The sequence below is a fragment of the Antedon bifida genome, chromosome 7, assembly GCF_963402885.1.
Source record: "Antedon bifida chromosome 7, ecAntBifi1.1, whole genome shotgun sequence".
Classification (NCBI taxonomy): Eukaryota; Metazoa; Echinodermata; class Crinoidea; order Comatulida; family Antedonidae; genus Antedon; species Antedon bifida.
In genome coordinates, this window is record NC_136232.1 from 17,320,324 (window position 1) to 17,336,625 (window position 16,302).

The following is a 16,302-nucleotide window of genomic DNA, read 5'->3' on the forward strand; positions in this document are numbered from 1 at the left end:
ATGGCTTTGGTTGACGCAGCCTATAACTTTATATTTATTGATGTTGGTTCCTATGGCTCAAACAGTGACGGGGGAATTTTTTCTCCACCACCAACAAACTTGCCAGGTATGCCTGAACTTGGTCCAGTACCACACCTAATTGTCGGAGATGAAGCTTTTCCATTAAAAGAGAACATAATGAGGCCATTTCCAGGTAAATTATTTTTTCACTATACAGTACTGTTAAGTTAGACAGGGATGATATTTATTTATGATAAAAGCCATAGGGCATAAGTATCAACTTTACAGTGGTAATGTATTATTTATGTGCACATTTATATATTCCAGGTAAAAATCTTCCAAAGCATGAGAGGATATACAATTATCGGCACAGCAGAGCAAGGCGTGTGTCTGAGAATGCTTTTGGAATTTTGTCAAACAAATTTCGAATTTTCCACAGGAAAATAGAACTGAAGCCAGCAAATGTGGACAAAATTGTGCTCTGTGCATGCATTTTGCACAATTTTATCCGGAAGACGAGTATCAACAACATTCAACCAGATCCTGTGGGCGATTTACCAGATAAGCCAGAACTTATTAATCTGGAACATACTGGACACCACAGTAGTGGAGAGGCCATTGGAGTTCGAAACAAACTATGCAAATGGTTTAGTTCAGATGCTGGAAAAGTTACATGGCAAGACCATGTTAGTTTTGGCCATGCAAATTAAACTACGAATAAATTCAATAAAGAACTGAGAAAAATTTCTTTATTTAACTTATACGTGATGCATTTATTTAATAGGATGGTTATTATTATTGTTGATAATTATTGTTACTCGCGTAACAACTGATTTTTGTGTCTGAGGATAGCGTATGTTTCAGCCATGCAAAGTAAATTGAGAGAAAGTCGTTTGTCCATTAACAAAAGAAGAGAAAAAACAACATACAAGTTTTCATTTTTTAATATTCAATAGTTTTTTGTCTAGTTAAAGATATATTGTTTCATTTTTTAATATTCAAGAGTTTTTTGTCTAATTAAAGATATATTGTCCCCCAAAAACATGAAAAATGAAGATTAATTAAATCAGACTTTGAATATGTTATTTTGTAGTTTTAATAAAGTTAATCACTTCAGTAGAAAAAACAAATGTTTTCACTTATAAAATGACAAAATAAATGGGTAAATTCAACCAAAAACTCATTGGCTGGCAGCCAATTTGAAAATATTTTGCTTTAAATTACAGTTTTTTCAGGTAAATACATTTTTTTTTTAATCCAATTTTTTGTCAAAGTGGATAACTATTATGTTAACAATTTTTTCAGGGGGACAATACATCTTTAAACATACTTACTTCATTCATTCTTCAATCATTGCTAATTCCTCCACAATTTTCAAAACAGCATCACTAATTATTTTTTTAATCTCTATTTGCTTAAGTTTAGGGAATGCTTTAACAGTATGACAAGTTGAATCAAAAAAATGTGTTAAGGCATCTTTTTTAACCCCCTTCTTGCTGTCAATGTAATCAACAATATAAGTATTAATATCAGATGATTTCCTCTTTTTTGCTGACTTGCTTGTACTAGCCTCTGAATCGGAGTCTGCCAAAACTGGTAATGAATTTGCATATGCCACTGACATCGGTGTCTGGCAAATTTCCTGTACTTCTGAAAGTAGAACAAAAATACAGTTATATTTTTTGATGCAATCTGCCCTAAAGTATAAAAAAACGTAAAAGTAAATATATGATTGCATCATAGTAAAAAATATATCATAGCGCACATAACCACCAAAGGTCATAGTACTCAACGCTGATTGGTCAGAAGAAAAAATCCGTACGATTTTACAAATGAAATGGCTTCCAAATCCATCCCTCCGAATCCGTCCACCGGAGAAAAATCGTACGAAATCCGGACGGATTTGATGTGAACGCTTCTATTCTTTAACACTATACCCATTTTCCACGATTTTTTCTCCGGCCACCGGACCGGATCCGGGCTTGGTGTGAACGTAGCTTTAGACGGACGTTTTCTCCAGCGAAACGTCCTTTAATGTACCTCTTTTGGTCATTGTCAACTACATTTTCAATTACTTTATGAAGTCTTATACATAGAATTTGAGTTAAAATTGTGTAGTCTGTATTTAATAAAGTAATAGGACGCCAGTTTTCTAGCAATGTTTTATCACCTTTTTTGTATAATAGGCTTATAATACCACGTTTCTGTGTAGAACTCATTTCATTGTTAAAATAACATTCATTTAGAGCGTCACAAACAATGTGTTTAATGTCATCCCAGAAATGTAAATAAAACTCAACGGTCAAGCCATCACATCCGGGAGTTTTATTTAATTTCATTTTTTTAATTGCATTGATACATTCATTTAGTGTTACAATACCTTCACATATCCCCTTTTCCTCTTCAGTTAAACTCGTTACGTTTGATTTATCTAGGTAAGTGTTTATTTGTTTACGGGATATACCCTTATTTACATAGATGTCTATAAAATCTAACTTCCTCACAAAGGATTTCCTTTGTCTTTTGTTAGTACTATACCCTTCTCGTTTTGTAGACATTTGATTTGGTTTTTTTTCCCCTTATTTTTTTCCAGACTAAGAAAATATTTAGCACCTTTTGATTCATTATCATAAATATTTTCCAGCTTTTTTGTTTTTTGTTTGTTTAATTTTTGCTTCTATGCTCTCATTGGCAATACAGTCATTATTCAAAAGAATCATTTAGTTTTTTTATTTCTTTTTCTAGTGTTCCTTTTTTTATTTTTTTTTTCTTTATTGATTTTTTTGCCACAGTAGATTGAAACGTATTTAATTTTGCCTTTTAATAATTCCCATAATACATCTGGGCTAAGGTTATTTTCATTGGTTTGGGTTTTTAGTCGCGTGGACGCGACTCTATAGTTCACTATGTCGGTCGGTCTGTCGGTCGGTCCGGTATCACTATGCGTTTTAGCACGCGACTTATGGCTGTTTTATGGCCTTGTTTTAATTACATTTGTAATATAGTTTTGGTAATCAGTATTTTGCAATAGGTTGTTATTAAATTTCCAATAGCCTGGGCCTCTTTTGGACTCATCAAAACTGATTTTAATTGAAATTGCTTGATGATCTATCAATACTGATCTTTAACAATAATGCGAGTAGCATCTGTGTCGTATGGCAGATATGGGTTTCTATCATAAATGATAACGTTTCTACCTCTTAGGTTTAACCCAGTTGATATTAGGCAAATTCTATCTTGATGTGTTCCTATATAAATCCTCCATAGATTGTTGATACGCTGTATACCAACAATATTTTGGATTTTCACTGATTTCAGTATAGCCTTGTAAATATCTTGGGTTTCTACAAAAGAATCTCCTGTCATGTTAACTTCATCTACCTTCATAAACACTGGTTTCACTTTATTGTAGCCCAGTTTCGTAACCGCGTCTTGGGTCACATGATCTTTTGGCGGGACATCCGAACCATCATCATCATCCGTCATCTTTTACAAGTATTGATTCTGGCTATAAATCACTAAAAAATTATATGCTTTTTTACCTTAGGCTTTCTTTAAGAGTAATGAACCCTGTATATATCTTTTTAAAGCCAAATTCTAGCAAAATCCGATATTTTAACAAAAGGCGTTGAAGAGCTAGTTAGCTAACGTCTCCTTGGAGACATGCACACCGCCCTCATTTGATTGTAGAGATTAAATACCTGTTGATAGATAATAATTTAATAAATTAAAATAAATTCACTTTTAAAAATAATCTGTATTAATTTTTTAAAATAAATGTTAACTGAAGAAAATGCAAACATAGATTTTATATGATTCCTTTCATACTTTATTAAAAAACATAATCGTCAAATAATAACCACAGAATATCCCTTGAAAATAAGTGGACCTGTCCATAGTGTATTTAACTTTCATGGTACGGACGATTCCATTTACCATAATAGGGATATTGAGCATTTCAAACTAATGTGTTTTAAAACACTTAAAAATAATAAAGTATCCATTTATAAATATTATTAATTCGGAACGTTATGAATAGCAAATATATTAATCATCTATATATAAATTATGGTTAATTCTGACATAGGCGAGCACAATGCAAAAACTTCGGTACAAATCTCCGCCTTGGATATCTATCTTATCTATCTCAGATGTACCGCGAAACGTAGATTTGATAACATTAGTTTTCACATCGACGCTATTTTTCCATATTTCTATCTTAGGAAGATATTATAAAGAGTTTTTTAACAACATTTATGATTTCAACAGTAGATTTTCTACTCAATTTCAATTCTTCGCGGGTCAAAGTAATTTCCGGGTTTATGATAAGTTCACTTTGCAACAACCTGGTTTCAACTATTTTCTCTCTTTTATACACAAGGGAGCAGTTAAAATAATAGATTTGACCCTAAAGGTGACTGGAAACAGGCACTTTCCATCAATCAATACAGTGTCCCTTTGGAAGACGAAAAAAAAAATCAGATAGTAGGACTGGAGCTTAAGTTGGCCATAGTCATAGCCATTTCAGTTTTTTGTTTATTTTAAAACATACCGCGCGTGTGTGAAGGTACAGTAGTTAAAAAATAGAAATTATACTGCAAATTAATAAAGATCAAATTAAATATATGCCATAAAGAATCGGAATATATTGTGAGGAATAGTATTATAAAATTACATAGGGAGATTTGATGATAAGACATTTTGTTTAAAATCGAGTGAAATCCCGATAGCTGAGTTTTATTGAGTAAGCTGGCAGGAATAACTGTAGGCTATCTTCCTGTGTCCTGTTGCAAGCCGTAATGTCTTCTTTCTTGGGCCCACTCTGTCACGGCAGTTAGTTTCAAAAGATGTTTAAATTAAATAATGTATTAATAATTATTAGGATTGTATTTATTTGAATAAACGCCTCTCCAATAAAACATCACTTTGAATAATAATTCCCACCCCCACCCAACCCAACTATCTAATAAACGTCCATCCACATTTATAATAACACAATTATACTATTTGTAGTAGAATTCATCGCACTGTTATCTACAATTTACCAAGCATTTGTTATTCTTTTTTACCACTTTTCATATCTATTAGAGGATTTCATTTGATTATAAATGTTACCATATTATTAAAATTTAAAAATTTAACATATATCCCTCGAATAAGCACCTCCCTCAAATGAACTCCGCCTCCCCAAAGGGCCCTACCAAACAATAAAATCTATACTTTAAAATGTTATTAATAATCTAAAACACTGTGAAACAAAGTAGTTTAGTTTTACGAATGTCAAGCATTTTCAATAATGGTAACCGACAGAAAACGTACAAGGAGAACATTATCATTCCGAGAACCATCGCCTACACTTCCTAGAGGGGGAGCGAGCGAAGCGAGCTCACCCTCTAGTAATTATAATCAATGTTGGTTAAAATTTAATATATATAAGATTTAACCTCCGTTGAGCCAAAATTCTACTGACAGTCCTCTGCAGGCGGTCCAAAGTTAGCCTCAGCCTGAGACAATGGAACTAAATGGACTGTGGCTTGATTGGGAATCGAAAAACATGTGCCTACTATTTTCTTTTTCCGTTTAGCAATTCTCAACCAATTATTTTAATATTTGAACAATAGGTACTTCAAACATTATATTTTCATATTATTTGTGTCTTTGATTTAAAATATTGAATCAACCTACCGAAAAAACGAAGACAATTTTTTAAATTTCACCAATTCTGTTCTAGATACCGCTTAATGCTTTGTTGTTGTTGACAAGCTACAGCCCTTGCATTTCACTTGGGCAACCAATCTAATTGTCAATCACCTCAGGTTGTCACGGAAACTTCAATCAAAAAGCATCAAACTTTTAGATTTCCATAAAAAATGGGCGGTGATAAACTGCAAACAGGGATTTACTTCATCATGTTAATGAGGTGGCCAGCTGGAGAGGGTGTTAGTAATCTGGTTGTATTTCATTGAATAATTGATATATAATATATATATATATTGCTTATTACTGAAATATTTTTTTGACATCCAAAAATGTACATATTACATGAATTAATTAAAACTCACACAAAAATATCAGCACAGTGGTCTGGGTAACTGGTGTATCTCATTCTGTGATGAAACAAAATATATTCTTTATTCGGCCAGCTATATAATAATTATTAATTGAAGTAAATAATAAGTCTTTAAAAATTCGGGGATTTTATAACAAAATACCCCGAAATTGTATTTTTAATGCTACTATTTTCCACTGAATAAAAAAAAAATGTTCATACGGTATACACTATGCCAAGCATATTGTTTTATACACTATACAAATAATGAATGTTTATGAGAACAATGGTTCAAACAATTTCATGAGGTGAAAATATAACATGTTTTCATCTTTCAACGAATGATATTATTTGTACCATTGTACGAATATAAAAGATTCATTATTTGTCCTAAAAAACACACCTACTTTTAACAAAAGGAAGGCTAGGCTGTGTTTATTGTATGCATTTATAAAAGACTTTCTTCAAACCTTTTTTCAGAGAGACTCTGGAGTAGTAGACCTAACTACTAATAATGATGTAATAAAATATTTTTAAAATATAGGGCCTAGAACATTTTATCCACGCGAACGATTGAAATAATTTCCGCCCTCTGTTGGCCGTTTGGCGATTTTATTATAATTCTCTGTTTTATATGTATATATATATTATATATAAAAATAAAGGTAAATTTGTAACAATTAATTATTTGTATGAATATTTCTCTTTCTATTGTATATTACTACGATTGTTACAGTGTTATAAGTAGTTAAAATGCAGGCATATTTACATAAAAAGATGATTGATTTCAATATAAAACCATATGCTTTCATTTACAATTTTAAAGAAGATGTTAATTAAAATATAAAGATAAAACTGTCATTAAAATCGTACCTATAAAAAAGGATGAGATGAAAAAAGAGGAAGTTTGAAAACTAGATAATAAGGATGATAGCATGGAAGGATATATTTAATGAAAACCTTAAGGTTAGAGTCCATACACTGTGCAAGTCCAAGATGCCATTTTGACTCTGTGTATATGTGAGACGCTTCATACCTGATGTCATCTTATTATAATACTACTTCTGTATACAATTTGTAATTGAGAAATAAACAAAAAACATTGCATTTTAGAAAATATGACAAAACACTTCATATAAATTATATTCAAGCTATCAATTGTAGCATAGTTTCCTTTTTTGCAACCCATTTACGTTGTGCCTTAATTAAGTTACACATATGTTCGTTTTCTATTAGATTTTTAACTTCAGCAGTTAAAAGAATCCAGATCTTTTTTTTATCATCTTTATCTTTTCTTCCAGCGTTGGATATTATAGTGTACCTTGTATATACAGAATAATAATTTTAAACCAAGAAATATTATCTTCAGCTGGATTTGTGCCATGTCCATTGAATGGCATTGCATTCAAACAGCATGTGTGTTCACTTTCTTTTCTGATTTATACAATTGTCACATAAATTGTTTTCTGCTAAATTCAATAGTTTTAATCTTTTTGTACACGGTAATATTCGATGTAGGAGTTTAAAGTTGAATTGAGCAACTTTAACTATATGTTTCATCTTGTATACCTTATAATATCATACTTTATTCCAATCTATTTCTACATTATTTAGCTCACATTCCCATTTTCTTTGTGGACCTGGTTCACTGGAACGTTTGTTTATAAAATATATATAGTAGATATATAGAGATCCTTTAATGTTCTTATGCAACAATGAATCATTATTACCTACATCTTGATTATTTGTATTGTCTTTTCTAATACTTTCTTTCCACACATTTGGTATGGCATTCATAAGCTGTAAATATTCAATTAGACCATTATGTTTTTTATACAAATTTGAAATATTTCACCTGCAGTACATACTCTATCATTTATAAATATATCACTAATTCTTTTATAATCAGAATATAACCATGATTTGAAGATAGATAGATAAACTTATTTTCCCATAATTGTTGATTTATTTCTATTAAAGTTGTTGGTTTTGGATACACACTATTATTAAATTTTACAACAGCATTAATCATGTTTTTGTAGAATGTAGGCATATTTTAAAAGGCGGCTTTTCGCGAGTTAATTATAATTTTATCAAATGCATGATGACCATATTATTGTTTTGTTTTCGCGCCGCGGCTCTAGCCAGCTATGTCCCAAGAGGATATACTCATTAAGAAGCTTTTTCATCGCGGTAGCTATAGTATCTAAGGCCGACAGTTTTGCGACTTTGTAAACTCGACTATAATTTATAGATCCCAGCTGCTGGACCAAAAAACGTATGGGAAAAGAGAGTCTATGAGGGCTCAAGGTTGAACCATTTTGGATTCTCGCCTTTTGATTGGTTGACGCGAATCAACAGACAGTGGAAGAATTTTCTCACTTGTACCGCCGTAAAGTCACGTTGTCTCTAGAGGGTATTCAGTTGCATGCCTACAGGTTAAGGTCACACACACAGCACATTAAAGTTCAAAATTGACCATTTTCAAATGCCATTTTTTAATTAGTAGATTAATATTTGTTGGCAAATAATACATTGTTGGAAAGGTACACATGTCTTCTTTCAAATGCTGTTGAAAATTAGCAGAAATATCAATTATTCAATGAAATACAACCAGATTACTAACACCCTCTCCAGCTGGCCACCTCATTAACATGATGAAGTAAATCCCTGTTTGCAGTTTATCACCGCCCATTTTTTATGGAAATCTAAAAGTTTGATGCTTTTTGATTGAAGTTTCCGTGACAACCTGAGGTGATTGACAATTAGATTGGTTGCCCAAGTGAAATGCAAGGGCTGTAGCTTGTCAACAACAACAAAGCATTAAGCGGTATCTAGAACAGAATTGGTGAAATTTAAAAAATTGTCTTCGTTTTTTCGGTAGGTTGATTCAATATTTTAAATCAAAGACACAAATAATATGAAAATATAATGTTTGAAGTACCTATTGTTCAAATATTAAAATAATTGGTTGAGAATTGCTAAACGGAAAAAGAAAATAGTAGGCACATGTTTTTCGATTCCCAATCAAGCCACAGTCCATTTAGTTCCATTGTCTCAGGCTGAGGCTAACTTTGGACCGCCTGCAGAGGACTGTCAGTAGAATTTTGGCTCAACGGAGGTTAAATCTTATATATATTAAATTTTAACCAACATTGATTATAATTACTAGAGGGTGAGCTCGCTTCGCTCGCTCCCCCTCTAGGAAGTGTAGACGATGGTTCTCGGAATGATAATGTTCTCCTTGTACGTTTTCTGTCGGTTACCATTATTGAAAATGCTTGACATTCGTAAAACTAAACTACTTTGTTTCACAGTGTTTTAGATTATTAATAACATTTTAAAGTATAGATTTTATTGTTTGGTAGGGCCCTTACCAAGCCCGGAACGAACATATGTGTAACTTAATTAAGGCACAACGTAAATGGGTTGCAAAAAAGGAAACTATGCTACAATTGATAGCTTGAATATAATTTATATGAAGTGTTTTGTCATATTTTCTAAAATGCAATGTTTTTTGTTTATTTCTCAATTACAAATTGTATACAGAAGGAGTATTATAATAAGATGACATCAGGTATGAAGCGTCTCACATATACACAGAGTCAAAATGGCATCTTGGACTTGCACAGTGTATGGACTCTAACCTTAAGGTTTTCATTAAATATATCCTTCCATGCTATCATCCTTATTATCTAGTTTTCAAACTTCCTCTTTTTTCATCTCATCCTTTTTTATAGGTACGATTTTAATGACAGTTTTATCTTTATATTTTAATTAACATCTTCTTTAAAATTGTAAATGAAAGCATATGGTTTTATATTGAAATCAATCATCTTTTTATGTAAATATGCCTGCATTTTAACTACTTATAACACTGTAACAATCGTAGTAATAATAAAGAATATATTTTGTTTCATCACAGAATGAGATACACCAGTTACCAAGACCACTGTGCTGATATTTTTGTGTGAGTTTTAATTAATTCATGTAATATGTACATTTTTGGATGTCAAAAAAATATTTCAGTAATAAGCAATATATATATTATAACGTTTTTATTACCTCCGCCAAGGAGGTTATATTTTCACCCCTGTATGTTTGTGTGTGTGTGTCTGTCTGTCTGTGAACAGCCTGGAGGCCTCAGTTTTCATGTGAATCTGGCCAAGTTTGGCCACAATGATCTATGCCCCAAAAGCAAGGACGAGTTCGACTTTGAGGGGAAAAGGTCATAGGTCAAGGAAAACTATTTTACTGCCTAGAGACCACAGTTTTTATCCGATTCTCACCAAACTTAGCCACAATGACTCATCATATACTTGTGGTTAAATTTTAAAGGGTCAGGGTCAAAGATCAAGATCCACAAAAAAAAAAGAAATAAAAAAATAATTAAAAAAAACCGCAGTGGGAACCAGCGATCTCGACTGTGATAGGCTGGATACATAACCATTACACCAAACTCTCATCCACAACTTTGTAGTGTGCAGTTGGCCTATTTACACTTAGAACTAATAAAACAAAATTTTAAAAAATATATATATATTCCGTTGACATTTTATGTAGGGGAATTTTACAGTAGGCGGAGGTTTGTACTCTCGGAGTACCCTCTAGTTTATTTTGTTTTTGCATTAGCAGTTCCAAATGTTTTCCCATATAGGGATAATTCATGTTATGAAAGTACAATGTGAGACTAAGCATGAATGTATGTCATTTTAGTGTCAAATTATTAATCAATTTCATTTTGACTTATGCGTTTTGCAGCAGCTACACTAGCAGCGCGACTAGAGATCATTTTCGATTACCGCGTGAAAACTATTTCCAAGGTTTTCCGTCATATCATGAATATTCATGTATGGATTCAGGACATATATAGCTTCTACCTTAACTTAATAGGAACAAAAATAATTCCAACCGGAATAACAAACAACGCGCGAACTCTCATAACAACCGTTCTCCGATTGCAATTTTGCTATGTCGCGAGTGACACGATGAAATTACTAAATTATATAATGATAATGATGCAGACTAAAAACCACCAAAAACAAATTAAATATACGGTCATTAGGCTATAGAAGTAAATACAGTACCTACTTTTTTGTTTAAATGTATTATACTGTAGCTGATCCTACTAGGCCCAGGCTAGCCTACGTTTCAATCTGAATCAAAATGTAGCATAGACAAGGCTTACCTTCCTTTCATTCTATCTGAATTAAATCACAAGAATCTACTTGTTATAACAAACAAATAATTTTATTTTTCTGCTATGGTACAAATGCCATTCGGTGAAAGATGAAAGGTCATATTTCATCTTTCATCCCTTGAAATTATTTATTTTATACCATCACACTTAAAAACGGTAACGTAAAATGACGTCACCGTTAAAGTGTGTCGTCACATCTATATATAAATTATGCTTAATTTTGACATAGGCGAGTACATTGGAAAAACGTCGGGTCAAATCTCCGCCTTGGACACATACCTCATCTATCTCAGATGTACCGTGAAACGTAGCTTTGATAACATTAGTTCTCAGTATTACGATATTGTTCCATATTTCTATCTTAGGAAGATAAAGGGTTTTAAAACAAAATTTCTGATTTCATCGGTAGACTTTCAACCGTACTCGGAAGTAATTTCCGGGTTCACGGTGAGAGTCATCACGTTGCAACTTTCTGGTTTCAACTAAGTTGGCCGTTGTTGGCTATAGCCATTTTAGTTAATTGTTTATAACAATATGCCTTGGGCATTTTTTTTTTTATTCAGTGGAAAATAGTGGCATTAAAATACAATTCCGGGGTATTTCATGAAATCCCCTGAATTTTGAGAGACTTATTATTTACTTCAATTAATAATTATTATATAGCTGGCCGAATAAAGAATTATTTTGTTTCATCACAGAATGAGATACACCAGTTACCCAGATATTTTTGACAAAGACAAGTGTGTGCATCATTTAGTAGAGAGATCAGATCCTTGCAAGAAATGTACCGGACCAGCAACAAGAGTTGGAAGATAAGAATTTCAATACGATGGATCAGTAGGCCTGATACAGATTTCGTACTTATCAGTAGACCTAGTATAATTTTTTTTTTTAAATTATAAATTCTATATTAGTTTAACTCACAAAAATAACGAATAAATGTTTTATGCATATGTATTTACAAACATAATTTTTGTCTCACGTTTTTATATTCAAACTCAAATTTCGAGGCCCGACTCCACTTATGTTATGTTGATAACAATAGAAATTGAAAATGGGTCTTTTAACAATGTCTATTTATGAATTTTGAATCATAGGTAATTCTTTGAGTAACGATTAGATTTATGTGATTTATTATTTTACGTATTGTATTGATAGTTCGTGTTGAAAATTGAATTGCCAAAGGATATAATAAACAAGTAGGCCTAAGTAAGAATCTGAACTCATCATTCATCTGAACAACTTTACGTATTTGTGCAGGGCAATCTTATAGATCACATTCGAAATTACTTTTTTATAAGCTTAACGTTCTAAACATTTATGATTTGAATAAGCTTCAGATAGCTCTATTTATGTTCCGCTTAACTAAAAATATCTTGCCTTTTCATATAAGTTCTCTATTTTCAAAAACGGCTGAAGGTCATACACAAAACACTAGAAGTTCGAAAAATAATTTTATTCCTGATAAGTCGTTATATAAGCCCCGTCGTCACTCTGTTTTTTATGTTGGACCTAAGCTCTGGAGTGTTATCTCAAAAGAGTTAAAAGAAAATGTACAGTCTCTAGTTTTAAATACAATTACAAAAAGCTTTTATTCTCTGAATATAATAAATTATTAATTTTTTTTTCTTTTTAACTTGAACTGTAATACTACGTAACTTATTATTAGCAAATGCTAAAGTTTAAACACTTATGATTCATTTATTTAATAACTTATACTATTGTTTTTTTTTATTAATTTACTTTTTAAATTGTTTATTTTACTTATGTATTTTTACTTCTTATTTTATATTCTTACTATGTATATCTTACTCGTCATACTTGATTATGTTCATATATATGTTTATTGTTACTTAATTATCATAATCATTTTGCGTGGAAAATCAATAAAAACAAAAACAAAAAAGCATTCAGATTTCAGTATCAACTACAGTATATTTAATCATTGTGTTGTTGGGAACACGCTGACTTTTAGTTTTAAATATTTCCGGTTTTTAGAAGAGGAGTGGTCTAGATTACCAATGGTTTAATATTGACTATATCGGCGGATTAATATATCAAGGCGCAATACTTAAGTAGGCTTATAACTTCTATATAAGCAAGAAAAGATAAAACACGCCTTAAATAGGTTGTAGAAACGTCACCTCAGGACTACAATTCATTTCGACTTCAGGTAAGGATAGATTTTATTTATTTATTAGTTTAAATATTAGGCATACAGTGCAAACATCAACAAATATATTAGAATGTGCCATAAACGACCAAGAGGTGAATGTTTTATCAAATTTTATAGGAAAAACAGAGCCTGAAACAACTATGAATTCCATCTGTTATGACGATTCATCAAGCTAAATTTTAGTTCTATCTGGTTTCTGGTTTTATTCGTTCTACTCATTGCAATATAAAACATTGAATTGAGAGTAAATTACATATACCATTTGTACAATAATAAAAACAGTTAAAAACATTAAAATCTCATTCAGAACATCAATAAGTCGAAAAAGCTTATAAAAAGAAAATATCATCGCAAAAAACTATTAACCTGTACACAAAAAAGGACGTTACCATTTACAAGACATTAAAATCGAAATTGTGATAATGTTCTGATTAAAATGGTAAAAATTCATTTTTCTATTATTATTATTACTATTATTATCACATTATTATTATAATGATTAAACAAAAACAAAAACGGTAATCAAAGTAAAAGCCAATTACAACCAGGAAAACGGCAAGTAGCAGGGAGGCAGTAGGGCGGGAGGCGATTTTTTTTTCGTACATAAGTTGGGGACTCCTTATGTAACGTCACAAAATAAACATGAATAATTCATTAGTTGTTCACAATTCACGTGATTGCCTTCGCGTATTCTTCTTCACACACACACACGGAACAACACATTTAACTGATGAATTATTCATGTTTATTTTGTGACGTTTCATGAAGGGTCCCAAACTTATGTACGAAAAAAAAAATCGCGGGCGGGAGAGAAAATCACTTATATTTATTAATTAGGCGGCAAAGTGCAGGGAAACAAGAATTTCTGTATCTTTTCGTTCTGCAGAAAAATTCGCTGAGATTTTTACTGTTTCTAAGGACCCTTCCACATGTGTCCGCTCTACTTTACTCTATGTAGAAAGGGTACTATTGTGTTCTTTTAGGCTATAGAGCCTTTATATTATATCAAAGGTAAAAATCAAAGGCAAAATTATACATATTTTGAAAATGTCATATCTCATCAGAACGTACTCAAACATAGTGTTATGTAACGTCATGTTGCATTTTAATGAAATATGAACGAGGGATTTTCTGAAATCTTAATCATATATAACAAAAACTGTATATGCACTAAACAATGCAGATTTTGAAAAGATGAAAAGCATCTTAATTAATTTTAATTTGAAAATTATTTTATGTTTGAAAATATTAATAATATTTGGGATAGTATAATCACCAATATAAACAAGGCTATTTCTGAATCTGTGCTTATTAGGAAAAGAAATAAGATTAAATCATTTCCTTGGATTACTACAAAAATTAAGAAACTTTATACAAAGAAAAGAAAATTATATAGGAAGGCTAAGATTTTAAAAACAAATGAAGCTACAGATATATTTAAGTGTTGTAGTAAGGAACTGAAAAAAGCCATATATTGTAGTCATAGAAATTATGTTTTAGACATCTCAAATAACTACTTCAAATATAAAGCAATTTTAGGCATATATTATGGCAATTAGACAAGATTCACAAGTTATAAATTTTAAGAATAATGATGGTATAATAACAGATGCTAGAGAGATAGCAAATGTGTTCAATGATCAATTTTCTAGTAACTTCAGTAATAATGATGACAATGGTAATTATGACTTGCTCTGCAACTCTGATATTATCCCTGAGAATTATATGGAACTTGAGAAATTTAATGTGATGGAGGTTTATCAGGCATTAAACTATTTAATTGTTTCAAATCTCCAGGACCTGATAATTTACTTCCCATATTTCTAAAGGTTTGTAGGGCAGAATTAGCACGATTGTTGTGTGACTTTTTTAACTTATCTTTAGAAAAAGGCATTTTACCAAAACAGTGGAAAACTGCTAATATTGTACCTGTTTTCAAAAAGCATGGAAAACCTAAAGGTGATTTTAAGAGTTATAGACCTGTGTCTTTAACACCAATTGTTTGTAAAATTATGGAGAAACTTGTATGTACCCGAATCAATAATTTCTTAGAGGCTAATAGTATCTTATCAGATAATCAGTTTGGTTTTAGACATGCTTATAGTACTGAATTGTTACTCACTGAGGCGTTTCATTCATGGGCTCAAAGTTTAGATGCAAAAAATTAAGCAAGTAGATGTAATTTTCTTAGATTTTTCATCTGCTTTTGATAAGGTACCCCATAAGCGTCTGATTAAAAAACTTAACAATATTGGCTTAAACAAAGGTTTAAATAAATAGATTCAAGATTTTCTTTTAAATAGAAAACAGAGAGTTGTCTATAGAGGTGAAGTATTGCATTGGAAGAATATAATATCAGTGGTACCCCAGGGGTCAGTTCTTGGACATCTTTTGTTTCTATTGTATGTGAGTGATCTTGAATATGGTATAGAATCTACAATTTTTCAATTTGCAGATGAAAATACCATTTCAAGACCTATTCATGAATTAGAAGACTGTATAAAGTTACAGAGTGATTTAAATCAGATTTATGAATGGTCAGTTTTAAATAAATTGCCATTAAATGCATCAAAATGCGCAGCAATTAGTTTATCCCGGTCATATTTGCTTACGATATCAATTCAGATTCAACGGAAAGAGTCCATGAATTCAAACTACTTGGTGTATATATCAACAGTAAATTAACATGCCACTCTCATCTAGATTATGTTTGTAGTAAAGCAAGCAAACTTCTTGGTTTTGTTACAAGATGTAGTAAAGCAATGTCTTGGATGGCAATGCTAAATCTTTACAAAGCACTAATATTACCTGTTATGACTTACTGTTGTTGTATGTGGGCACCTACTGGAATATCTCATAGGTATATACTTGAAAGGG

The 16,302-nt window shown here is 31.4% G+C and overlaps 1 protein-coding gene across 1 annotated transcript; it reads left to right on the forward strand.

The window, feature by feature from the left end:
* LOC144848255 (uncharacterized) lies at positions 1-710 on the forward strand. The gene is made up of 2 exons (XM_078704968.1): positions 1-193; positions 328-710. The coding sequence occupies exons 1-2, from the start codon at positions 1-3 to the stop codon at positions 708-710; spliced, it is 576 nt and encodes a 191-aa protein (XP_078561094.1).
* Positions 711-16,302: the final 15,592 nt, after the last annotated feature.

What these genes read in the sequence shown, in the direction of transcription:
- LOC144848255 (XM_078704968.1), top strand. Translation starts at nt 1, where the DNA reads ATGGCTTTGGTTGACGCAGCCTATAACTTTATATTTATTGATGTTGGT. An exon ending in CATAATGAGGCCATTTCCAG is followed by an intron (nt 194 to 327) that starts GTAAATTATTTT and finishes TATATATTCCAG; the next exon opens with GTAAAAATCTTCCAAAGCAT.